This window comes from Phoenix dactylifera, chromosome 16 (genome assembly GCF_051530095.1).
Source record: "Phoenix dactylifera cultivar Ajwa chromosome 16, Ajwa_hap1_PhDact_Kaust_v1.1, whole genome shotgun sequence".
Taxonomy (NCBI): Eukaryota; Viridiplantae; Streptophyta; class Magnoliopsida; order Arecales; family Arecaceae; genus Phoenix; species Phoenix dactylifera.
In genome coordinates this window covers 21,473,201-21,500,430 of record NC_143205.1, presented here as the reverse complement: position 1 = coordinate 21,500,430, position 27,230 = coordinate 21,473,201, and the positions used below count along the sequence as shown (strand labels likewise).

Genomic DNA, 27,230 nt, shown 5'->3' with positions numbered 1-27,230 from the left:
CTGGTCATCATCTTTGGCCAATACATTGCTGTCAGTTTGGGCAGAAACGCTTCTGTAAAATTTGATTTCTGGCTTCTAATTTAAATGCTTCTGCAAATTTTACTTCATTGCTGTTCATTGTACATCACATCAGGGAAACTGGAATGACATCCCGCATTTTGCATTTACTCGGGAATTTGAACTACTATTGTCATTACGTTGCTTACAGAATGATTTGGTTCTCTGATCCAATTCTATAATCATGTTCTTAAGATCCGACATTTTTTTAAGCATAACCAACTAGATTTCAAGACTCTTATTCCTCGGCACAGGTGCTCCCAAGCGGGGTGGCTTGCCTGGCCCCCGGTCCCCACGGGTCATTGGAGGTAACCCGAACATGAATCGGGATTAGTTCGAGACTAGGCTTCGATTCAGAGTTCGAAGTTCTGCACGAACTTGTTTAAAAAAGTTTTTGAGTTCGGCCGGTGGTCGATTCTTATATGGCTTTTCTCCACTGTATCGATTCCCTAAATGTTTTAACCTACGGATTGAACATTCTCCACCTGCCCATGATGGTTGGACGGAGAATTATTGTTCCCTTGCCTGTTGATGGATGCAGTAAAATGTGGAAATATAATCCACCATCACCTGATAGCGGGTACAAGAGTATGGATTGGCAAGATCACAACGTTTGGTGTTTCATTGCAAGAGTATTTCAGCAATTTCATGAAGGTCACCATTGGTGCAATATCCCAGCACTCCGAGTTCTCTCCAATGCAGGAGAGGTTCCATTTTCAAATCAGAGCATCGTGAGTGGATAAGCGTTCAGTTGTAGGATTTTCATGTTTGATTCGCAAGAGAGCCCAGGTTCATGTGATTGAGTCCAGACAGCATAGGTACGAACAGCACCTCAATCTCTCACTAATCAAGGCAATAATCACCTCAAACCATCCTTCCCATTGGAGAGTACAAGGAGGCATCAGAAAGCTTTCCTGTAGAATCTTTAACAGGCCTTTGTTTATCTCTGGTGGAAAGCAGGTTACACAACTTAGAATTGTTATATACCAAAACAGAAAAGTTACATGCAGCTAAGCTCCAGCACGAAAAGCCAAACACCAAACAATATTAGAATTGTTATATACCAAAACAGAAAAGTTACATGCAGCTAAGCTCCAGCACGAAAAGCCAAACACCAAACAATACCAGCCACCTGATACCTAGAATAATCCAAGTATCATGAGCACATTCTCAGGAAATTGACCTGTTTAAAAACATCATGTGTACTGGGAAAGATCGGAAGGCAGTCTAGTTTCAAGAACAATATGGATATATCAGCTAATCAAATCCACGCTGAAGTCCCAAAGTTTCTTTGCCAGGTCTGGATCCTTAGCTTTTGCGCTTGGCTCCCCTAAATTGCTGTCGCTAAAATACTTTCCACTCACCCCTTTCACTTGAGGATGCAATGCGACGTAGCATGTGGTTGCTGCCCCCTGTTAAGAAAAAGAATTGCCATCATTGGGCAGCTCGGCACAAGAAACAAATCCAGCTGCCACACTGGTGCATAATTCCAGTTTTCATCTTTACTTGCTAATGTGCTGGCTGAGATAGTCATGCCTAAAACATAAAGCAAAGGGTTGTAGTATTGGAAGCAGGTTTCTTCCATTTATGCAACGACACTTCCTGTGCTTACACCCATGAGCATTGGCAGAAGTAAATCTTTAATTTGATAAGAACAAAGAAGTTGGTTGTTAATAGAGTGCTAACCTTAGTGTTTAACTTCTTAAACTTGAAGTCGTTCAACAATGGTCTACAGTAGATTAAGTCTTTAAGAAAAATCTATTAGTGATTGAAAGTAAATTAAATCAGGGCCTGCCCCACTCCCAGACATATATGTGGGAACATATGGAGATGAGTGCATTGTGATTGTGTGCACAAACTATAGAGAACCTCAGGCATCCAACATTTCCAAGGTTCAACCACCAAGACACACATCAAAGCATATGGTATGATCCAACTAATAGGTGATCAGTAGTGTTTGTTTCATAGAGAGTTTACTCTGACCAAACGTTACTGATTTTAAAACTCACCTGCTGAACATTTTTCAGTACAAGTTTCCCAACTGTTCGAGAAAGAACTGCATTAAAGGAAATGCAGAATGTCAGTCAGCTAGAACCTCATATGCAGAATCCTCCAAATGAATGCATAAAATTAATATAAGAATCTGCTGTGCAAAATTTATCTAGGAATGATCAAATAGATCTAAAAAAATTACTACCAAAAAGATCAAGAGTTTTATCATCTTTAAGCAGTGATTCACGCAACTAAATGTTGTGCTTGTGTCATTCAGCAAAACCGAAGCATGGGCACAAGCTGATTCAATGATGAGAAGACCATGCCACTATATTCACCTCATTATGATGATATACAATATTCAATATTAAAAAACCAAATTTAATATAAAATATGTCGGCCATGCAATGTAATAGACAAATTAGGTTACTAATGAGTAACATAATCTAGTATCAATTAACTGCATGGTAATGCATTAGTATGAGAGAATCACATCAAACAATATTCTTGCACAGTAAGCAGTGTGCTGGGTCTTCATGATCACAGTTTCATATCACTCATGTCAGATGTAAGAACATAGGAAAAGGAGATACAAGCTGATTTTTAAAACTTGGCAGTTCAGACACACAGATATCACTCATGCATCAGAAAACATGCCATTTGCATACCTAATACTATAGACAATGCTTGAACAGCAGTGACACACAGAAATCACTCATGCATCAGAAAACATGCCATTTGCAAATCTAATACTATAGATAATGCTTGAACAGCAGTGAATTTAGACTATCAGATATTTACCATCAATAAAACTGTGATAGCGCAGAAGATTTGTGACAATTGATCCTGGATGAAGAGAATTTGCTGTTATTTCCACACCTTCTTCCTGTTCAAACCAAATAACCTACTGTCATCTCTGTGCAGGGATGTCAGCAGAAGTATACACCAAAACAAATGCTGATGATAATAACGTGCAGAAAACAGTATTAAAACCAACTCGAGTAAGTGAATTCTAAATTATATAAGAACCAGTACAGTCTAAGAAAGAAACCAAAGGCAATCTTCAGTGCATGGACCAGCACAAGATGATACTACAATCTACCATTTTGGAGGCTCATCTATAGTGTTGGACTTAATTTCATGCCAAGTCTCTAACAACTTGCCACTATTTAACTTTGAATCATTTAAAAGAAATAAGCTTTGATTTCTTTTTCCTCATTCTGATTGGTAAAGGGGACAACTTTATTAGTAGCAAGAAGATAATAGAATTAATCTTTTTTCAAACAAATCAAGTTGAAAAGGAAAAAGTAGTGAATCTAAAATAAGAGATGACACCAAAAATCATAAATCTGATCACAATAATATAAAACCAAGAGAGCTCCAATAGCGAGCTGTTCATGGACTTTATAGCAACTGATAGTCCAGAAAGACAAGAAGCCTACCTCCAGGTCAAGAAAGTTACCTACAAATTCACTGTTATCGGCCACCCTACATGTATATCCACAAATTGAAGCCAAGCTTTGTTGGCTAAATACCCTAGATTGAAGTCAAAAAGATTCTAGCGTACAATAACTCTCTTCCAAGCCAATTTAAAATTTATCTATGGATAACTAAAAATAAGTATAATCAGCCTCCACTTTGTTGGCTAAAAATAACTAAATACCCTATTTCTTAAAAATAAGTAAGAGATTATAGATTTATGGCAAATCAAAAGACAGCAGTGCAACATTGTGATAAAGGATGAAAAAGATGTGTTTTGAAGGTGACCTGGTGACCTTTACCACAGAGATTTAGTGAACTTTTTCAGGAAAATCTATCGCAGCTCCTTCAAATGGCATCTACAAGTTCTTCTACTTTGCAGCATTGATCAATAAAACAATGACAATTTCACAAATTATTAGCTTATGGTACATAAAATATCATATAGTGCCTTTTTATTTCTAATCTGTATGTTTATATGGCTTTTTAGCTTTGGGCATTGGATCAGGATTGCATATATCAAGTGAACCCATATGGTATTGTTGATATTGGTACCCATCTGGTGCAGCAGTGAATGCATGATCTAAGACATTGTTTCCTTGTCTAACAATGGAAAATTTACAAATTTATAAAAATAATTTTTTGAATCCACTAGACTTAAGCAGAAATGGTAATATGGATGCTTGAGCAATGGGCAAAACAAAAGGCCTACTTATAATTGTAAAAAAGCTACCACTAGCAGATTGCCAGTAAGAATGCTCTAAATCAACTTGATGACAATTGTTGTTGGATGTCTCAAAACAGAAATGGATCAACAAACAGTAATTCCCAGAAACAACAGCAACAGAACTGGTTACATAAGGTCACAGCCATGAAACAGAAAATTGAATGCAATGCCCATCATAGTGAATACCTTAAAACGTCTGGAAAGTTCATTAGCATGCAATATGTTTGAAAGCTTTGATTGCCCATATGCACCAAAACTGGTATACCTGTAAGTGAACAAGTTGGAAAAAATTTAGTTGTGCATCTGCGAGAACAGAGCAGTAACCTGATCACAAACTAATATAATAGAGGGAATGCATAAATAACAAAGACTGAAACCACTGTGATCAATTTGGCAAATTACCAATAAAGATCCTACCAGAACAATATGGTTAGGACACATACCCTGATTGATCATTTATCTTATCAAAACGAATTCCTTCGCGATAGGCAAACCTATGTCCCTCTGATGAAACATTAACGATCCTTCCTTCTATTTTTGACTCGCGAGATGTATTCTTCATGTTCTCCAACAGAAGATGTGTTAAAAGAAAATGACCTGCAAAACATGAGATATTCTTATCATCTATATTCAGACATCACATTAAACACAAACAGTGAAAAGATGATGAAAGAAATTCCTACAATTAAAAAAAAATCACATGTAAATCGTGCAATGGCTACTCAATCCTACAATTAGAAAAAAAAAAAGAATGGAGGTTCAATGTTCTGACGTCAAACACAACCTAACAAGAAAGCTAATAACATATGCAGAATCTCTCAAGCCAGCTTAAATAGGAGAAAAAATCAGGGGAAGCAGAAGAGAAAATGAAGAATTGGATGATTGGGGTATGCAAGGAGTATACATTGCATGATTCCATTCAAATATGCAAACAATATGTATAAAGATTCCCTTCCACAAAAAAGACATGTAGTTTAGTTAAATCTTTTTGACTTCCTAAACTGCCACTTTATATTTTTTAGGAACAATTTATTTCTCCCAAGTGACAAAATTCTATGCAATGAATACAACAGAAGGTGAATATTTTATATTCTCCATTCCTCCTCCATATGAAACCAAAGGGACATCATGAACTTATTCTAGCATTAGCCTCCAATAAACTTGTAAAGCTAAAACAAAAAACTTATTAAATGAATGAGTACAAAAGCCTTTTGGTTTATTATGCAGAAGGACTAGTATTTTGTCTAAGAGAGATACCTCTGTGGCTATATCAATGAACAACAGTTTAGAAAATTCTAAAATTTTTCATGATGCATACAATAATATAGGATGGTGAGATGTTTTGTCTCTTACCTACATGGTTTGTTGCAAACTGCAGCTCTATACCATCCTGTGAAAGCATGAAGGGTGTCGCCATAACTCCTGCATTGTTACTTTCAATAATAGAAACATATCAGTTGTCATTTTGTATATCGATGGAGTTACCAAGGTATAAGTCTCTAGACATTGTAGAAAACACCTAATAATTCATGTAAAGACAAACTTCCACAAAAATCACTATTCTTAGTAATTTATGTTTCAGAGGCATATTACATGAGGATATTCAGTGGACGATTCAGGTTATTGAAGTTCGAAGCAAATCTTCTCACTGAAGCCATTGATGTGAGATCCAATTCCATGACATCAACTTTTGCATCAGGAATTTCCTTCGCTATTGCTTCCTTGACACTGGCGCCAGCAGACAAATTCCGGACTGCCATGACTACATGAACACCACGCAGTGCAAGAACTCGGGCCGTTTCAGAGCCGATTCCACTTGATGCTCCTGTAAACCATGATGGTTAACTGAATAAAACACTAGCATGAATAATCCATAAAACACTAGGATGAATAATCCATAAAGGCTATTATAGCCTCAAAAGTAATTCTCATGCTCCACCAAAACACATTCAAATCAAGTCGATGAACTAGAATACGCGAATACAGAACATATTGCATTCATGAAAGTAAAGAAGGCAATATTGTGAATTCATATAGGCATATCAATTTTAATGAGTTCTTAAAGTCAAGCCTTCTCCACACGGTATCTTCTTTACTTCCTACAAGCATTCAAAGCAAAACTTTCTCAAAACCTTACAAAGACACGAACGAACAAATGAATAAAACAATTCATTTCCTCGAGTTAGAAAACACTCATAATAAAATCTACCATGGATATACAAGGAAGAGAGAATATTTTAATGTAAAATGAATCTAGATCACAAAAATTCCGTACTCGCGAAAATCTAATTATTACCACCACCGGCACCAGTCAGGCCCAAATCCCACAAGCAAAAATCCCCAGGAAAAACCCCAAAATACTCCAGAGTGAAATCTTCATCAAGCCAACTATAAAGTGGCCAAAATTACCCAATAAAAAGATTAAAATCCAATCCACCGACATAAGATAAATACTCTCTCTCAGACTCATAAACAACAGTTGGATCGAACTTCTAGCATTGTCCTCCCAGTGATTAAAATCGAAGAACTAAAGATAAATCAAAACGACCATCATTAAACTCAATCCAAGATCATATCAAAACCAATCGACCAAAATCTGAACTCCAAAATATTTACTTAATCGGAAAAAAAAAAAAGAGAGGAGAGAGACCTGTGACGATGGCGCTGAGGCCAGAGCCATCGAATCCTTGGGTGACTTCCTCTGCGGTCGAATACCACGAGAACCCAGAAGGCCCCTTCCTGCTAAACGGCCACATCTCTCTCTTTCTCTCCAAGAAACAAGACCCAGCCTCCGGTTGGTGATATAAACCCAACGATTTTTTTTTTTTTTTGGGTACGATGAGTCGAGGAAGCTAGCACTTAATGAGGTGAGGTGATGGATGACATCAAGATCTATTGAACCGAACGGGTTGGGTCCAATGCTTATTGGACGACAACTGTAGAATGATTTTTTTTAATCCAAATTAAGGTGTAGATATCTCCATAAATGAAACATTAATGGCTTGTTTGATTTGCCATCAAAATTAAAGCCAAATCAGAATTGAAATAAATTGCTTATAAATACCGAGAAAGAGCAAGAATTAAATTTTGAAGGATCGAGACATTTCTATTATCCCATAAAATTAAAATAGAAAGGAGACTCCTTCAAAGAACAGCTCAATAGCCTTTTGAAGATCTTAATGCATTTATAGTTAATAGTCTTTAGACTGAATACTCGGACTCCTTCCAACAAATAGTTAGAATGGAAATCACTTTTTTTTTATTTTCATTACAAAGTTCAATTTTTTTCAACCAAATTTGTCCTAAAGTCTTTGTCTACGTCGGCGACAACAAGATTTGGTTCTAACATGCCATTTATAGATATCTTTTAAGAGTCATGCTACCATCTGATTGACTTCAAATCGGGGACACAGTGAACCTTCGAATTAGTTGGGCGCTTAGTGTAGTCGGCAACCATCCAATTAATTAAATGAAGAATGGCAAGTCCTGGTTGTAGGAGCCCAAGTCCGACCTCGTTTGATCCTGGAATGATCTAATTTGGGGCCCATGTGTAAACATGAGAAGAAAAATTGATGGCCAGAAAGCAGCTTTTTTTACTTTTTTTTGATTTGGCAGGATGTACTCACATTAGAATTATATGAAATGCCGCTTTTATCAAAAAAAAAAAAGAAAAAAAAAGGAAGAGAAAGCAGCAACAGTTGTAATCCTTCATAAGATAAATGCCTTCTACTAAAGCTTTTAGCTAATGCACTCATCTTTTATCTCTTCTAAGCAAGAGTTGAACTATTTATGGTATATCTTTATTATGGTTAGCGTTGTGCATATCCCCCCAAAAAGAATCTCAAAGAAGAGTATTGCTCCAACTTACTGCGATTTACAAAGGGTGGGGGTTGGTGTGGGGTCAAAGCTTTGCCCTTGATATTTTTTACCTTAAAAATCAAGATTTACAATCTTTATGCCTCAATGGCAAATAGATAGTAATAGTCTAGTTTGGAGGTTTAGGAGATTTATGAGAGAGGACTACCCTCCATTTTTTGTAGTCCACTACCTATGAATTCTACCAAAATAAACAAAAAAGATAAATAAATACATAAAATATTTTACTTTTGTGATTTTATGGAACAATGAAAGAGAACGAATAAGATAAAGTCTCACAAGGACTAAAAAATTTTCCTGATAGTTACAAACTTAATGACAAGATCATCAGAAGATGCTGTAATTATTCACATTTCAATTGCTAGTCTGTCAAGGAGCAAATCGACTATATTAGCCCATACCTCTCGTGACCATATCAAATTTTTCATGTACCAAAAGTGAAAAAATACACAATGTCACGTAGAAGCTATAATATAATCAAACTAAGCTTGTCTTAGTGCTAGAGGGAACAAGAGGGATTCACCTTGTTACTTTGTTGATCATTATCATGTTTGATCTTCTTCTTATTTGTTTTCTTTTTTTTAAAAAAAATGTTGGAAAATTGGGGTTGAACCCGAACCTTAAGATTTGTTACTTTATATGATCTCTCTTAGAAAAGATATGTTTCTAAAGTTCAGAATTCGATCTCAGCTTGTCCCACTCAAAAAAGCCTTCAAGAGATGTAATGTAGAATTTCAAAAAGAGTAAGAGAAAGATAACAAAACGTAAGAGATAGCCAAGATGCATATAGGAAAAGAGATTTGGAAAGCTTGCACCTATAGTCCTCCAAGAGTTTAAGTATTTATAAAGTAAAAAGGGCAAAAATATTGAGCCAAGAAAGAAAGAAAGAAAAGATTTTAATGTTACAAACGACAAGCATTGAGCCAAAAAAAGAGAAAACACTATTAATGCAATAGAAAAGCTATTAATGCATGGACAAGTGGAGTGCCATGGTGCAAGAACGGACCGAAATCCTTTTGTGTTTAGCGTGAGGTTTAGTCGCATATTTGTTGAGAATAGCCGTGGTGGTATTAGGGAAACAGGAGAAGTTTTTTCCTGTGGACTTTTATTTAGCGAATTAATATTTAAAATATAATTCCTTTCCCTTTTTTCTAGTATAACATTACATTTTCCAATAATTTAGTGCAATGATATTATTCATGGCTGGTGCTAAGCATGCACATGCAATGCACATGCATGGATGCACAAGATGAGTGGCATTCGATGGACGACTAAGATTCCATCGCTTATCTGCTTGAAGTGAATTGGGTATATATTCTTCATTTAGTTTGTGCATCTTTTATTTTATAGAATACAAGGGATATTTTAGCAAAAAGGAAGTGTACTGAAATAGAAAAATTATATGAACTCGGAGATTAAATATCTTGACTATATTCTTGGACATCCCCAAGCTATAACAATTCAAGCCATCACGACTGTCTCGAGATTACAGTCTTTTCTCTTTTTTTATTTTTTTTATAAAAATTTTGTGGAGAAATGTTAGAGTTCACAAATGATACATGTTCAGCTTAATGTTTCAAAAATTTATGGTGGTGCTTGGTGCCAGGAATGGCCAGACTCAACTCTTTGAAGTTATAAATAAGATAGATATCCCTTTCATAATTTTATTGATTGTAGTCATAATATCACTAAGAAAAATGAACTAGACTTTATGAATGAACAAGATTATTGGAAAATGGCTTTATTGTTACATAGTAATAACTCTATCAAACCATGACTTATGTTGTACTTGGTGGGAACCGACTCATTGATCTTAGATTTTGCTTAAATAATAAAGTGATATATAGAGAAAAAAAGAGTAATTTTGTTGAAAGCTAAAATATTTCTTTCTTGATAAAAATGTTTCTTAATAACTATAAATTTTGTTATTTCATTTGAAAATTAGATATTGTATAAAATGAACATTTATTTGTTGGGTTATAATTGAGAATCATGGCAAAATATATCTATATTAAGGATGAATGCTCATAAATTGTAAAACAAATAGAAGTTATGAGACATGATCCATTGTCAAGCTAGTTCAAGTCAAAAGAAGATTTGTTAATCATGAAGTTATAGGACGCGACAATTTATAGTTTTAATTAGAATTATGAATTTTACAAGTGATAAAGCATTGAAACATGGCAAATATCACTTTTTAGAGTGATTTATTTTGAATCTAGAAAATGTACTCTTAGATTCATTACATCACATGAATCTCAAACATTGACAATGATTAGTGTAGTAACTCCACAAAGCCGTCGAATGATGGTATAAGCTACAACCAACCTTTTCCAATCTTGAATGTCATAAAGGGACCTTTCAAAATCTATTTTGTTGAATATCGAGATCTATCTTCTTAATAAGTTAAGTGCACTATTTTATCAAAAAATAGATATTACACAAAATTCATATGTTCGCAGTGGATTGTAATAATCGTGAGCCATGATTAATCTTAGTTTTATTGATAATGAATTTTTTACATTATAAATTGAAAATCAAACCTTAATTGAAAATATGACCCATGATCGAGCTTCGTTGAGTCAGAAAAAGATTCACAAATCATGAAGCAGTGATACTTTTTCAAAACAATCTACTTTGCCTTTTGAAAAATAAAAAACTCAGTGAGCCTGTCAAAATAGCACATATTCATTGGGAAGAAAATCAAATTGAAGATTAGTTGCAGGTCATGATAGATTTAATTGACAAGGATTAGAATGCTCTGAGTGTGACTAGTGTTTTAATGAACCAATCCATTAGGAGGTCTGATCATGACTTACTAGTTCAACCACGAGTCAAATGCAGCTCAACCGATGATCTCTACATTTTGCTTCATAAATAATATGCTTCAATCCATGGTGGTTAGATATCCTCTACCACCATGATTGGGTACGCACTGAAAATCTTTCTGGAAAGAAGTAAGAAGCTGATTGTAATGGGCAAAAGATCAATTTCGATAAGAGCTGGTGCTTCTTCTCGAACAGAGCTCCTCAAAAATGGTATCAATCGACCGCTGCTCGGGCCGTTTGTTCATTAAACAGTCCGATTCAATGCTTTAGGTTAATGGTTTTCTAGATTCAATTACTCTCCATAATATTTTTTTTGTGCTTTCTTAAATTTTCTTTTTTCTTAGGACTTTCGATCTTTGCAAAATAAAATAAAATAAAATCTCAATCTTTATAAGTGATAAAGCACAATAACATAGTGAAATTGCATCCTAAAATTATTTTCTCAAAATTTTAAAGATGTTGTCTTGATAAAATAAAAAACTTTCCAATAAACTATTTGAGAAAGATATACTACAAAGATCCAACAAGCAGTCCCTGCGTCGATCCAACAAATATTTCTCCATCCAACCATCCATCAGACCACAAGCTTCTAATTTCTCCCTCAAGATTCCTTCTTGAAGGACTTCACAGAACACCTCCTTGCTACTATTCTCTCCGAGCTTAAGTAATCATCACCTTCTGCATGTGGTTCGCCACCTCCTCCATTGTTGTCCTCCAGCCCATGCATGTATGTCTGCTCCTCCATTCGCAGCTGCAAGAAAGTCATGGGCATCTTACCAAGGTAAAATTTGCACGAAGAGAACCTTAAGACATAAAATCTTAGACTAGTGATAGAGGGAACAAGAGAGACTCATCTTCTTGTTTTGTTGTTGGCGGCACCATGGCATGGGTTGCTGTCTTCTTCGATCTTCTTATTTTTTTAAGTGGAAAGGCTGGGATTGAACCTGAGCCTTAAGATCTATTGAATCATGTGATCTCTCTTCAAAATACACTACCTATGAGCTTAAGGCTCAGAGTCCGATCCCAGCTCATCCTACCCAAAAAGGCCTTCACAAGAGAGAGGGGGAGAGAGAGGGGGAAAGAGAGAGAGGAGGAGGAGGAGAGGAGAGGAGAGGAGAGGAGAAAGATGAGGAGGAAGAGGTGGAGAAATGCACAGTGTTGGCTAAGATACAAGGGGGAAGCTTGTACTCACCATCTGAGAATTCAGGTATTTATAAAGAATAAGAGGCAAAAATATTAAGCAAAAAAAAAGAGAAAGCTATTAATACAACAAATTGATATGTACAAATGGAGCAGCATGGTGTAAGAACAGACAAAATCCCCTCAGGTTTACCATGACTATACGTTACAAATTTGTTGGTTTTGCTTATAGCGGTTTTAGAAAAACAGGAAAAGTTTTTCCTATGGGCTGAAATCATTTAATATCCGGTGGATTGAGCTTATCTAGTAGGATGGTATTTGAACCATTATTTATTTCTTTTTTATCATAATATTAGTTTCCATTTTATTTTATTGAAATAAAATTATAAATGAATGGTGTGGAGCATGTACAATGCACATTGTGTGCGAAAAAATAGAAACATTTGATGGATGACTATGAATACAAAGATTATATTTGTATGGAGTAATTTTGTCAAATATATTATTCAATTTACTTTGTATTGTATACTTCTTTATCTTCCTTGAAAATATAATTTGTATTTTGACAAAAGAAAAGAATCGCATTTAAATAGGTGAAGTAAGTTGAGAAGGAATATTAAATATATAGGCTGTCAAGTCATGCCCCGAGGACATGGTGACTTTCTTGGGCTTACATAGCAAGTTATCTTTTTTAGATTTTTAAAGAAAAATAAGAAGATAAATATTAGACCGCATAAATAGAATATGCTCAAAATTAATATGTTTAAATTTTATGACAACATCTAGCAACAGACTAGCTAGAATCAACTCTTCGCAATTATAAATATGAAATCTTTTAATAATTTTTTTGGTTATGTGTGAAATAATACTAAGCAAAAATAACGATGACTTTTAAATCATCAAATGATGCTGTAACTAGTTGAAACTGACATGAGTAATCCTTGATTTTTTGAATAATTAAATGATAGAATGAGGCATAACAACTTTCTAAAACTATTCTTGAGAAAAAATAATTCAAATAAATAAAATGTATTATCTGATTGAAAAAATATGTGCCACATGAAACTTACATATATTCATAGTGTTGAGTTGGAGTCAAAGTAAAATTTATATACATTAATGATATATTCTTTGTAAATTGGGAAATGAACAATAACTAGAAAATATGGGTCATTCTAAGCTAGCACAAGTTGAGAAATATTTGCTAATTATGAAATGTCAATAGCGACAAAGTATAGTTTTTTTTTCAAATTAAATATATTTTACAAATGGAAATAATCAGAGCACGACAAAAATGTACTTTTTAAAACTAATCTACAGAAAGATTTTGATGAGTTCCTTGAAAATTGGAAAACAAACTATAAATATAAAACACGACCAATATCTAAGTCATCTAGTCTAAGTTGGAAGAAGATTCGCTAATCATGAAGCATCGAAAAGTGACAATTATAATCTTTTCTATTTTATATAGTGCAAGTAATATGAATTGAAACACGACAAATGTACTTTTTTTAAAAACATGATTTAAATCAAATCTTGAGAATTGTCTTAATGTATTTATTGTACATTAGAAAACAAACTATATCCTTGGTTAATTATTAATCTAGTTTGGATCAGAAGTAAACTCACCAATCATGAAGCTTTGAAAAGTGACGAGTTATATTATTTTAGAAATATGTGCTTTACTAGCGATAAGAATCGAAACACAGCAAATGACATTTTCAAAATGATTTACATCAAATCTCGAGAAATATTTTTATAAGCTCCTTGTAAATTAGAAAAGAAACCATAAAAACATGGCCAATAGTTAAGCTAGTCCAAATCTTAAGAGGATTCGCTAATAATGAAGCCCTGGAAAGCAACAACTTGTAATGTTTCAAAACTATATACCTTACAATTGATAAAGAATCCAAGCATCACAAATGCTACTTTTTTAAAAATGATTTATATCAAATCTTGAGAAATATTTTCTTACATCATTAGGCCCCATGGATCTCAAAGATTTAGAGGGCTTTGTGCAATACTTCTACTAAAACTATTGAATGACAGTGGACCCTAAACTTTACCTGAATGAGTATTACAATTTGTGAATGATGAAATGATTTAATAATACAAAAGTTACTTTCAAAAGGTTTTTTTTCATAGAATGTCAAAATATACTTTTCTTAACAAATGAAGTTTGTTGTTTGATTTGCAAGTATATATTGTACAAAATTAGCATACTTTTGTAGATCATGGTCATGAGTCACGATAGTTGCATTGACGAAGAATTTGTTGTACATTGGAAATCAAAACCTCACTTGCAAACACGTGTGCTTGAGCTTGGTTAAGTCAAAAAAGTTAGGGCAAAGTTACTCGCAGTTACCAAGTCGATGGTCAGACCATTAGAATACGGTGCTCGTATTTGAACCAACATTCCTGTGTCAAGGTGACTAGATTAGTCATTTCTCTCGTGAGCTGTTCCACGCAGGAGTGAAGTCTTTCCTACTAAAAACAAATACACTCCTCGAGGAGAGATTCCACCACAGTGATCGATTGGATCCAGAGCTGGAGACGTGCAGGTGAAGGCATGTTGTTGCTCCACGATATTCGCAAACTACTGGAGGAGTATGGCTTCCATCAGGCCATGCAGGTCTACAGGAAAGCAAACGGTGCTGCTAACTGGATTGCTTCCTTTGCGGTTCATTACTCTATAAGTTTCGTATGGATGGATCGCGGCACAGTGCCAGAACCCTTATCTGGTCTTTTGTTTTCTGATTTTGTTGGCCGCATCCACACCCGTCGAGTGTGAGCCGCCGTTGTACTAAAAAAAAAAATACAAATACAGGTAAAGAAAAACTAAAGGTTGGGAGTCAACCTGGGGATTAAGATTCATTGTATGTGATTTCTCTTAGAAAACACATACTACTATCGCTTAAAACCCAGAGTTCAGTCCCAGCTTATCCCACCTAAAAGGCTGGCAATCAAGAGATACCCAGAGAGAGAGAGAGAGAGAGAGAGAGAGAGAGAGAGAGAGAGAGAGAGAGAGAGAGAGAGAGAGAGGCAAACAATATTGTTTGAAGATTGTGGAGGGGGGTTTTGCCGAGAGCACAGTGGCTTCTCATACCTCACATATGAAAAGAATAAGAAAAGAAGAACAGTAGTGGAGAGACAGCAGAGATACATAAAGGGGGGATTTAAGAAACTTGCACTTGGCCATATAATACTTTGTGTGATCATAAAGTGGAAAAGGCAAACGTATTGGGCGGACAATCTTCTTTTGATTTGAACTAGCTCAACGACGGATCATGTCTCATAGCTACTATTTGTTTTCCAATTTATGAGCAATTCATCCTAAAGATAGGTAGATTTTGCCTCAATTCTCAATTATAACCCACCAAGTACATGCGCATTTTATGGAGTATCTATTTTCAAATGAAATAACAAAATTTGTATCTCAAGAAAGATCCGTTTTGACCCGGGTGGTTTGTTCGATTGAACCATCTGTGGTATTCTTTTTTTGTACTTTCTTAACTTTTCTATTTTTTTAAGAACTCTAAATCCCTATACATACGTACGTACCCGAGAAGTAAAAAAAATAATGTAATATAAAATAAAATCTCGATCTCTCTAAGTGATAAAACACAATAACGGAGTGAATATTGCATCTTAAAATCATTTTCTCAAATGTTTGAAGATGTCGTCTTGATAAAAAAGGAAACTTTACAAGAAACTATTTGAGAAAAATATACTAAAGATCATACAAACAATCTTTGAAATCAGGCACTGTACATTGATCTCAATCACATGCAAAGAGACCCAAAATTTTTCTCCATCCAACCATCTGTCAGACCACAAGCATCCATTAATGTCTCCCTCAAGGTTCCTTCTTGAAGGACTTCATGGAACACCATCTTGCCATTATTCCCTCCAAGCTTCCCGTACCAATTAATCATCACCTTCTGCATGTGGTTTGCCACCTCCTCCATCATGGTCCTCCCGCTCATGCATGCATGCATGCTCCCCCATCTGCAGCTGCAAGAAAAGTCACTAGCTTCTTACCGACGTAAAATTTGCCCGAAGAGAATCTTATGGCATAAAATCTTAGACCATGGGGTTAATTTTTTGATGACCATAAACTTAATGACGACATCATCCTCATTTACCTTTTGGCCAGTGTTAGTTTGTGAAAGTCCTGTGAGTAGATCAGGCCATTTCTCTCGTGTGCTATATCCCACCCAGACTTGATGCCTTTTTTCTACCAAAAATAAATACAAATACACCAATGCTAGAAAAATGCTAAAATGCAGCCAAGGTGACCGCATGCATTTTAATGATAGAGGGAACAAGAGAGACGCATGATCTTAATATTTTGTTGTTCGTCGTGCCATGGCATGGGTCAATATCTTCTTTGATCTTCTAGTTTTTGACGTGGGAAGGCTGGGATTGAACTTGGGCCTTAAGATTTACGGAATCATGTGATCTCTCTTCACAATACACATTACGTATGAGCTTAAGGCCCAGAGTTCGATCCCAGCTTATCCCACCCAAAAAGACCTTCATGAGAGAGAGAGAGAGAGAGAGAGAGAGAGAGAGAGAAGAGGAGAGAGAGGAGGAGGAGGAGGAGGAGAAATGCTAAGAGTGAGCTAAGATGCAAAGGGGAAAAGGTGATCTGGGAAGCTTGTACTCACCAACCGAGAATTCAGGTATTTATAAAGAATAAGAGGCAAAAATATTAAGCAAGAAAAAAGAAAGCTATGAATGCCACAAATAAAAAGTTGAACACAAAGGCAAACTGCTATTAATACAACAAATTGATATGCACAAATGGAGCAGCATGGTGTAGGAACAGACAAAATCCCCTCAGGTTTAGCATGACAATACGTTACAAATTTGTTGGTTTTACTTATAGCGGTTTTAGAAAAACAGGAAAAGTTTTTCCTATGGGCTGAAATCATTTAATATCCGGTGGACCGAGCTTATCTAGTAGGATGGTTTTGAACTATTATTTATTTCTTTTTTATCATAATATTAATTTCCATTTTAGTTTATTGAAATAAAATTATAAATAAATGGTGTGGAGCATGTACAATGCATATTGTGTGCGAAAAATTAGACACATTTGATGGATGACTATGAATCCAAAGATTATATTTGCATGGAGTAGTTTTGTAAAATATATTATTCAATTTACTTTGTATTGTATGCTTCTTATCTTTCTTGAAAATATAATTTTATTGTGACAAAAAAAAAGAAATGCATTTAAATAGGCGAAGTTAGATAAGAAGGAAGATTAAATATCTAGGCTGTCAAGTCATGCCCCGAGGACACAGTGATTTTCTTGGGCTTACATAGCAATTTATCTTTTCCAAATTTTTAAAGAAAAATAAGAAGATAAATATTAGACTGCATAAGTAGGATGTGCTCAAAATTAATATGTTAAAATTTTATTACAACATCTAGCGACAGAGTAGCTAGAATCAACTCTTGGCAATTATAAATATGAAATCCTTCAATAATTTTTTTTGTTATGTGTGAAATAATACTAAGCAAAAATAATGAAAACTTTTAAATCATCAAATAATATTGTAACTAGTTGAACCTGACATGAGTAATCCTAGATTTTTTGAATAATTAAATGATAGAATGAGGCCTAAAAACTTTCTAAAACTATTCTTGAGAAAAATATTTCACATTAATAAAATTTATTATCTCATTGAAAAAATATATGCCACATGAAACTTGCATCTATTCGTAGTGTCAAGTTGGAATCAAAGTAAAATTTATATACATTAATGATATATTCTTTGTAAATTGAAAAATTGACAATAACTAGAAAATATGGGTCATTCTAAGCTAGCCCAAGTTAAGAAAGATTTGCTAATAATGAAATGTCAAAAGCGACAAAGTATAGTTTTTTTTTTCAAATTATATATATTTTCCAAATGAAAAGAATCAGAGCACGACAAAAATGTACTTTTTAAAACTAGTCTACATCAAATCTTGAGAAATGTTTCGATGAGTTCCTTGGAAATTGGAAAATAAACTGTAAATATAAAACACGACCAATATCTAAGTTACCCAGTCTAAGTTGGAAGAAGATTTGCGAATCATGAAGCATCAAAAAGTGACAATTATAGTCTTTCCTATTTTATATAGGGCAAGAAACACGACAAATGTACTTTTTTTAAAAAAAAAATCTTGAGAATTGTCTTAATGTATTTCTTGTACATTGGAAAACAAACTACAATATATGTTATGCATCATAAATTAGAAAGCAATTTTTGTCGCTTTTTGTCGCTCATCATTTCCAAAATTTAGAATCAGTGTTTGTTAGCTGTAGTATACACTATGAACCACTATCGATCATATACCCTATCGATGCTAGAGAATCATGTAACTTGAGATGATTATCAATTATTATCCTTAGATGTTAACATTATCCTTTCTAAGATTTAATAAAAATTCTCAAAGGCGATACTTGTCGTGTTTCAATAATTGATAATTTATAATTTCTTAAAAAAAATCAAGTTTTCATATCTCAAATGATTGACAAATCTTTTTGACTTATCCATTCTAAAAATAAATTTGTATCTTATAATTACAAATTGATTTCCAAATTATAAGGAAGTCATCATCTAGTGCATTTAAAATTTCTATTATTCATGATCACAATCACACTAAACAGATGGATTTTATGCTAAAAAATTATTAAAAGAATGTTGACTTCCACCAAAGTAATTTTTAAAAATAGTTATAACTAAATGTTGTCACTTCATTTGCAAAATCTAAAAACTATTGAAGATAACTTTTAACAAATAACATTGTTCATCTTTGATTGCATTATAACCATAAAATAAAAAAAAAAATTATAACCATAAAATAAAAAAAAATAATATTTTCATTAACTTTGACAACTTAGAACTCATTAATGAATTCTATTGCCCTTTGATTTTCTAAGATTTTAGCGCACTTTTTTGTGAAATTTAACAAAAAAATACATAAATAAATATTACCAAGAGCAACCTTATTACTCACCAAATAAAAAGAATAATATTAGACTAGAAAAAGGATAGAAATAGTATTTTAGATGTCATTATTAAATACACTTAGCCCACTGGAAAAGCCTTTCCTGTTTTTTCTGAAACCATCAAAGCCAAAACCAGCAAATTTGTAACTGATCCTGGTGTTAAAATAACAAGACTGTGTTTGTTTTTGTTGATGCCACTCCACTTGTGCTTATCACTTCGTTGCATTAATAGCTTTTTTATTTTTCTTGAAACCCTCTACCTTTTTCTCTCTATAAATATCCAAGCTCTTAGCTAGCAAACACTATCTTTTCAAATACTACTCAACAATGTCCAAACCAAGATTGTCATCCCTCCCCCTACTCCTCTTTATGCATGTGAAATATTTTTTGGTGGGATAAGCTAGGATCGAACCCTGATTCTTAAGTCATAGTATGTAACTATTTAAATAAGGTTACGTTTATTGTAGCTTGAGAATCAGGTTCAATCCTAGCCTTCCCGCTAAAAAAAGGGGTAAAAGATGGTGTAAAAGCCTTTGCTTGCGACTTGTAATCATCGGTATAATCTCTCTCCTCCCTACCGCTTCTTTAATTGTTTGAAGTCTAGTCTCTTCAAAAAAAAAAATGGTGGGATAAGCTAGGATCGAACCCTAATTCTTTGTGGGCATATGCCATGCTCCTTTTTCTTGATCTTTTTTTCTTTTATTTTTCTTTTTTTAATGCTTTCAAGGATAAATATCAGAATCTTATCGATCATTTAAGTAAGAAAATAATGAGAATTATCAAAGACTAGAGGAAACACCTTCCACATTTTGACCACAAAATCCACATGGAAGGAAAGTGTGACTAGCCACTTGATAATGTACATGGATCGATACTCAAGGAAACATGTTTCGTTGTTTGAACAACAAAAATCACTTGGAGATAAGGTGCGAGGGGGGATAATTCGAGACGAACGCATGATGCATGTAGCCCACTGGAACCGAGGCATATGATTGGCGTGGTGCACCGTCATATGGTGTACAGTATAATTTATCCTTGGAGAGAGTATGTAACTGCTAGGCCATGGCTAATTTTTTGATGCACACCATGTTTTAAACAAAATATGATAAACACAGTATATCTAGTGCATTTCAATCTATAGAAAACTCCTCTTTTGTTGTTCAATTCTGAAATAAGCCGAGATACATAATATTTCAAGTCTCAAGCCAAAATTAATCTTTGCTACTTCTCTTATACGATGACAAATAACCATATTAAAAACAAAAAAGTTTGAAGCAAGCGCCACCATTAAAATGCTAAAAACAAATTCAAGATATTTTTCCCTATCTATTTTTCTGCTTATTACATCAATTTGATCTGTAGTACATTAGCCAGGTTTTCCTAAGTTGCTATTAACATGGTAATACAGGTTCCGGGTCATAAAATTAAACTAATTGCTCTAATAATAAATTTCTTTGGTGGTCCTTTTTGTAATAAAAACACATAATTCTACGAGGTATTCATAAACCAATTAAAGATAAGAAGAAAAAACCTGCATGCTATCATTCATTTAATGACATAAATTATATCATGATTGAATAATGGTGTTATAGGGACTACCAAAATTGAAGGTGCATGCACATGTAGCTCACGAATCTTCTCAATCATACATAAAAGGAATATGGTATTCTCGAAAAATCCAGTGAAACAAATACCTTCTAAAAAGAAAGTAGAGAATGCATGTGTCCATTAACAGATATGGTACACGATTCATGGATGGAAAATAACCTCAAATTTCAAGATACGGTGTCATGGATTTCACCACAGTTTGGTGGGAATGTTGAAGTGGGAGACCTTACTTCTATTAGTTGCCTTTTTTTGTTCCTTGGAATCTAATTTCGTGATGTGATTGGAGTAAGGTTTGATCTAGTGATAAAGATTTTCTCATGCATATTATGTTCATATTATTAGTAATGGGTTCACATCTTTATTAGATGCCCAAGGTTTGTTTGAGTCAATACTCCAAATAACAGACTTCAAGAAACACTATTATTTTCTGTCATGACAGAAGTAATGGGAATAAGATCATAATATAAATATATAAATGCTGCCATTAGCTACTACTAAAAGAAATAATAGATAATAACTGGGAAATAAAAAACAGCACTTTCATTTCTATGTTACAGTTTACGGAAATAAACATTATCACTTCAGATAAATAATAAAATTTTGTAATATTTTGATTTAATCAGTTGCGTGATGACGTGGCAACCTGGGCAAAGAGCAGGTTAGGCTGGGCTTAGGCCGGGCCCAAGTCCAGGGCAAATTCGTTGGCCTGGCCCGAGACAGCCTAACTCCGTAAATCCCCCTTATTTTGATCGATCCGAGATCTCCAGTTCTCGGTAATGGCGGGAGCCGGCGAGAGTGTGTGTGTATGGGGAGGCGGGAGGGAGGGAGAGGATGGCAATGGCGATGCCGGCAAGCCACAACGGGATCGGAAAGGTGATGAGGCGATTGACGGCGCTCCGGCGGTGACGGGCGTTGGAGTTGAAACTCGCCACCGTCCATGGGTGGTCCTATTATCGGGTCCCGTTCACCTGTTGCGAGCAGTCGCGAGCTGCTAGAAAAAAAAAAAAAAACCGCAACATTCCGTATAGAAACATATATACGGTCATTTGCATACAATTTTAGGGAACTGGGTCATGTGCGAGCTCTCGCATACATATTGTATGCAGACGTAAATCCGTATAGAAACTATATATGGGTATTTGCACGCATGATCCATCGTAGGAAGGCGGCACAGGAGGACGCGCATAAATATTCCCATGCGGACGAAAATCCGCATAAGAAGTTACATGCGGTAATCCGCAAACAATATTCCCAAAATATTTCTGTACGGAACATGGCATAAAGCATCTATGCAGAAAGAAAATCCGCATAGAAAGGGTAAGCGGACTGCCGCATTTCATGCCCTTTTTAACATACGCACGGGGGTGAGGTTAGTAGAGGATGAGCTGGTTGGTGCCCACGTGCGCAGCCGCTCCATCTCCCATCCTATTTCTCTAGGGTTGCGAGGCACGATAAATGTTCGATAAAATGCTTGACAGAGACATAGCTTCTTGAGGTTCCCTCGCCGCTCGAGATTTGCACAAATGAGGAAAAGGTTGAGATGAAGGATAAAAGGAGAGTCTCCATAACACAAAAGGAGAAGACGCGGGCAGCGCCTTGAATCAAAGTCTGCAATGTGGCAGGGATGGCCGTTCTCTGCTCCATTAAGACTTGGGTGAAAAACTGTTTAGGCTCCGGACTTTGGCAGCATCACATGTCAGACAGACTGAATGAGAAATTCTGGTAATTGGTAAGGGGAACGGGAGGTCTCAGAGAATAATCCAATTAAACACAGAGAGAGAGAGAGAGAGAGAGGCATGAAGTTTAGAAATTGGAATCATTTTTTTGCAGCTTGAAACGAATTGTATGGTTCTGGCCCCTTGTTTGGCTGTCTAATGGGGCAACAAAAGCTTTTATTGCGATGCTTCGCTTGCACTCCAATAACTAACATATAAAAGATTAGGTAGTAGTTTATTTTTACCAAATGTACACATAAACGTTGGAAACAAGAACCAAACTTCTGAGCCTTGTCTCATGGCCCTCCTCTGTGTGACAACCAGGAAACATGAGAGATATCCTCCCTCACATGGCCTGTGGCCATGAGTTTCCAAAGCCTAAGCAAGATTATCCAAGAGGAAAGGGTGCTCGAGCCTCGAGGAAACTTTCAAAGCACACCAAAAAAGTGCAAAGCCAGCCGGCCAAAGAAATCCTCCAACCACAGTCTCCATGTGATGATGATGGTGGGCTCCCACCACCAACCCAACCACCCACCCAAAGTTTCATCCATCCTCTGCCTGCCATCATTGTCCTTCCATTGCATCACCAACCACCCCCATCATCACCATAGCTGTAAATAATCTTAGCTTTTTAATTTTATATCTTTCTTCAAGCTTACTTCTAACTAGTTTACTCTATCAAAGGATTATGATAAGACTTAAGAGGTGGATATATCAGTGTATTGGAAGAAGATAAACATGAGAATGAATAAAAGCAGCATATGCTCCAGAAGCTGCTCCATAAGATAGCAATGCAAGCATACTTAATTTACACACTTCTAATAAACAGCCAAAGTACTGGAATAATACATAGGAAGATAGAGAGACAAGTTGCAAGCCACAAGATACAGGGGAGATAAGTAACGGTGATGATGGCTCAAGGCCTACTCTTGAATGGGATTGCCCTGATGACCACCTGGTGGTAGATAGAAGCAAGTGCAGCTCCAATGAATGGTCCCACCCAGAAAATCCACTGGGGAAGAGAGAAAGAATATGTAATTAGTTGTCTAAGCTATCATCAAAGTAGTATACAGAACTCGTTATCACACCAAGAGGGGCTTGCTTACCTGGTCATCCCAAGCATGGTCCTTGTTGTAGATGATGGCAGCCCCGAGGCTTCTCGCAGGGTTGATACCAGTTCCAGTGATGGGGATGGTAGCCAGGTGAACAAGGAAAACGGCAAACCCAATAGGCAAGGGAGCAAGGATCTGCGTAAATTTCACCAGAGTTTATTAGCTTAAATTCGAGGGGAGAAGAAAAAACAAAGACATACCAAATAAAACAGGGAGAGAGCATCTTTATATAATAAATTTAAAAGTTGGCAAACTGTGAGGTTCTAGTAGTTTCAGAAAATTAGCAAACTGTAGAATCAAATAGTTTTTTGAAAGCAACGGTTAAAATCTTAATAAGTCTCAAAAGCTACAGAATCCCAGCAAGCAAAACAAGAGAGGACCATTTTTAAGCACCATTATATTTAAGCACTAATATGGGATACATATAAGCAGGATTTGTCTATAAAGACATGAAGAGTACTGCAAAGTTAAAGATAAAATATGCATGGATAAATTGATAGCACTACAAAGAAAATGGAAGGCTGACTACATGTCTTGAGATCGAAAGAGTTGCTTACAGGCACATGAGAGTCCCTGGCATTCCTCTTGGCATCAGTGGCAGACAAAACAGTGTAGACAAGAACAAAGGTGCCAATAATCTCAGCACCCAAGCCATCACCTTTGGTGTAGCCAGGAGCCACAACATTGGCTCCTCCACCATTGCTCTCATAGAGCCCCTTCTGGAACCCCTTGACCACACCAGCACCACAGATGGCACCCAGGCACTGCATCACCATGTAGAACACAGCCCTGGTCAGGGAGAGCTTCCTTGCCAACAGCAGCCCAAAGGTCACAGCAGGGTTGATGTGGCCACCTGCCAATTCAGCAAAAGGAAATAACTAAATCAAAACCAGCCTTCAAACAATGAAGGAGTGCTCCAAACTACAGCAACAGGCCAGAGGAATATATATATATATATATATACACACACACACACACTAGGGGTTCAAGCCTTCAGGAGTGGAAATGAGGTACATGGAAAAAAATTAATTGTTGGCAAAATGATAAATAATATAAATGGAAAGAAAAGAGAGAAAATGGAAAGCAAGCAATATTTCTTTTTGGAAAAAATAACTTAAAAAATTAAAAAGCGGTGAGATGATTTTAGAGAAAAATTACTAAAGCCATATATTCGCATTTTATTTTTTATAAAAATATTTCGCATTTGTTCCTGACAAAATGAAAACTAAAAAAAAATTAACCTGCGCCTACTGTAGTGAAAGGGATAAAACCATAGAACTGAAAAAGGCATATGAAACAAATATAAACCTTCCTTTTAATACTGAAAATTATAACTTACAACCTATATAATCTGTAATGATGATACCAACTTGAGAATAGGCAACATGACACTATCAGGCCAAGATGAGACCAAGAAAATGGAGAAAAGATAAGAAAAACAGAAAAAGAAGGAAGGGGGCTAGTTTCTTGACCTGAGATCCCAGCAGTGCAGTAGACCAGGGCAAAGATCATGCCACCAAAGGCCCAAGCAATCCCTTGGATGCCCACGGTGGAGCACTTGCTGTTGGACTTGACCACACCCATGACAGTAAGGATGGTGATGTAGAGGAAGAGGAAGGTGGCCATGAACTCTGCTATCCCAGCCCTGTAGAAGGACCATGACTGGAGCTCCCCTGGCTCAAACAAGGGAGCTGGTGGGGGCTCCTTGTAGTCCTTGTCCTGGCTCTGAGCTGCCGTCCCTATTGGCTGCCTTTCTGAGAACTTGTTGGCTCCCAGCCTAACATCCTCCTCTTTCCCTTCCATCTTCCTCCCTCTCTCCCTAAGAACTCTATTCTCCTAAAATGTGAGCAATAAAGAAGGAAAAGCCTGCGACTCGAGTGGAATCCAAGGATGGGTGGGGGCTTTTATAGACACACAGATGGCTCAAGTTTGTGGTGTGCTATTTAACTCATATTATTTCTTTATAAGGGCTTAATAGATAGGGTTATGTGTTAATTTAAAATACAAGTTGGCTTCTGGGGGTGGCTTAGAGATGGTTCTGGAAAGGGTTTATATACTACGTAATATGGACAGGGAGGTGGCTTGGCCTTATCTTGTCTCATACCGGCCACTCTATACAACTGCACTTACTGTATAACCTAAGAAGAGAACAAGAGAAGAGAGATTTTTCACTTGATGGCCCTGGGTATACAAGGACAGGACACTTCCCTAGTGTACTAAACGGTTCCAACCTTGACAGACAAAAATTCATCTTAGATCCTTGGTTCAATTAAAAAAGACTGATTCATGAACTGCTTGCAACCTTTTTATCAAATGCTTGCTTTTCAAATATGATCTGAATGATGCTGCATTGAGGAATTGTTATTGATGTATTATTTATTATACAGGATCCTCTATAGAACTCTTATCCATCTTCATGCTTTCATATGACAATCAGTAATTGTAATGCCAGCCATGCACCCAACTTCAAGGCTGTTGGAGTCCAAATTACTTGGATTGAGAACCATACTTTGCGCGACATTTTGCAGTGAATCAATGAAGGCCAGCAGCTGCTCTAATCTGACTCTTGATTCAATCTCAGAGGTTTATCTTTGCATAGAGATGGACTGTGAAGTAAAGCCATTAATATTATGCTTGCAACATGAATGGCTATAAAAGTAAGTGGATTTTTTCTAATTCATTAATAAAAAGGCCAAGCAACAGATTTCTTCACAAGTATATTAGAAAGGTGTTTGTGACACAACCATATTTCCTCTTAACCTACCTAATTCCTTCTCCTTTACTCCTTATCATCTATCTCTCTTTGCATACTTCACTATTCTTTTTACTGTTCAACTTATTTTCCACCCAAGAAGAGGGAGAAAGAATGGCAGAAGCTTTCTGTTTAGTATTTGCTTCCGTTTAGTATTTGTTTAGTAATAACAAACGAACAATTAATTATTAAGGTGCACCAAAATGCCAGAATGTTACTTCAAGGGTCAAGCTCATTTACGCTTACCGACGGTGAGGACACCAGTCCGGAGAGCAGGGTCATATATGCGATGCGAAGACGACCGTTATGGAAAGCGACAGCTTGGAATCGAATCATTTGTGAGAGGACTCGTGACAAAAGTTGGTGCTCGCTTTCGCACGCGGCCAAGAGCTACATCCTCATTTGGTGTTGTCACCATCACAAAAAGCCAATAAAACAATTCAGGCACACAGCTTTAATATATTTATATATATGTATGCATAGTGCTAGTAATTAGTACTTGGTAATGTCAGATACAATTAGACCATATTCCTTGATATATGTACTTCAATAGAAAGATGAGTTACCCTTAATACATGCATGGCGAAATGGTGCTGACTCTTATGTGGTCACTCAGAGTCGATCTTTTGCAATGAAGCCGATGAGAAGACAAGATGAATATAATTTATAATTTTTGGTAGAACATATGAATATAATTTATATGGTAAATATTTGGCAATGAGAATTAAAAGGTGTGTTTTTCCATTGTTCACCACAAAGGATAATATTGGTCAATTTTCTTTCTTTATTTTGAACCATTTTTTCATAGTTTTGCATGATTCTTCAAATGCTTCCCTCTATTGACACTTTGCACTGTGTTGTATACATGTGATAAATTTCTAATTTAACTTATATGTATGCGCATATATATCAAATAAATATATTTATCTAGTTTT

The 27,230-nt window shown here is 35.8% G+C and overlaps 2 protein-coding genes across 2 annotated transcripts; both read right to left on the bottom strand.

Moving 5' to 3' along the window:
- Positions 1-1,082: 1,082 nt before the first annotated feature.
- On the bottom strand, positions 1,083-7,115 carry LOC103705517 (short-chain dehydrogenase TIC 32, chloroplastic-like). The gene is made up of 8 exons (XM_008789251.5): positions 6,906-7,115; positions 5,849-6,080; positions 5,609-5,688; positions 4,699-4,852; positions 4,442-4,520; positions 2,851-2,935; positions 2,067-2,113; positions 1,083-1,469 (listed from the first exon to the last, which is right to left on the bottom strand). The coding sequence occupies exons 1-8, from the start codon at positions 7,009-7,011 to the stop codon at positions 1,311-1,313; spliced, it is 942 nt and encodes a 313-aa protein (XP_008787473.1). The 5' UTR covers positions 7,012-7,115; the 3' UTR covers positions 1,083-1,310.
- Positions 7,116-23,176: 16,061 nt separating this feature from the next.
- Positions 23,177-25,566, bottom strand: LOC103705518 (aquaporin PIP1-1). Its single transcript, XM_008789252.5, has 4 exons — positions 25,016-25,566; positions 24,101-24,396; positions 23,538-23,678; positions 23,177-23,443 (listed from the first exon to the last, which is right to left on the bottom strand). The coding sequence occupies exons 1-4, from the start codon at positions 25,344-25,346 to the stop codon at positions 23,348-23,350; spliced, it is 864 nt and encodes a 287-aa protein (XP_008787474.1). The 5' UTR covers positions 25,347-25,566; the 3' UTR covers positions 23,177-23,347.
- Positions 25,567-27,230: the final 1,664 nt, after the last annotated feature.

Excerpts from the sequence above, each read along its gene's own strand:
- LOC103705518 (XM_008789252.5), bottom strand. The coding sequence starts at position 25,346 with ATGGAAGGGAAAGAGGAGGATGTTAGGCTGGGAGCCAACAAGTTCTCA. Across the intron at positions 24,397-25,015 it reads CTGCACTGCTGGGATCTCAG|GTGGCCACATCAACCCTGCT; the intron begins GTCAAGAAACTA and ends CTGAATTGGCAG. Across the intron at positions 23,679-24,100 it reads CCAGGGACTCTCATGTGCCT|ATCCTTGCTCCCTTGCCTAT; the intron begins GTAAGCAACTCT and ends AAATTTACGCAG.
- LOC103705517 (XM_008789251.5), bottom strand. The coding sequence starts at position 7,011 with ATGTGGCCGTTTAGCAGGAAGGGGCCTTCTGGGTTCTCGTGGTATTCG. Across the intron at positions 5,689-5,848 it reads CGTCCACTGAATATCCTCAT|TAACAATGCAGGAGTTATGG; the intron begins GTAATATGCCTC and ends TATTATTGAAAG. Across the intron at positions 4,853-5,608 it reads GTTTGCAACAAACCATGTAG|GTCATTTTCTTTTAACACAT; the intron begins GTAAGAGACAAA and ends CATGTTTTGCAG.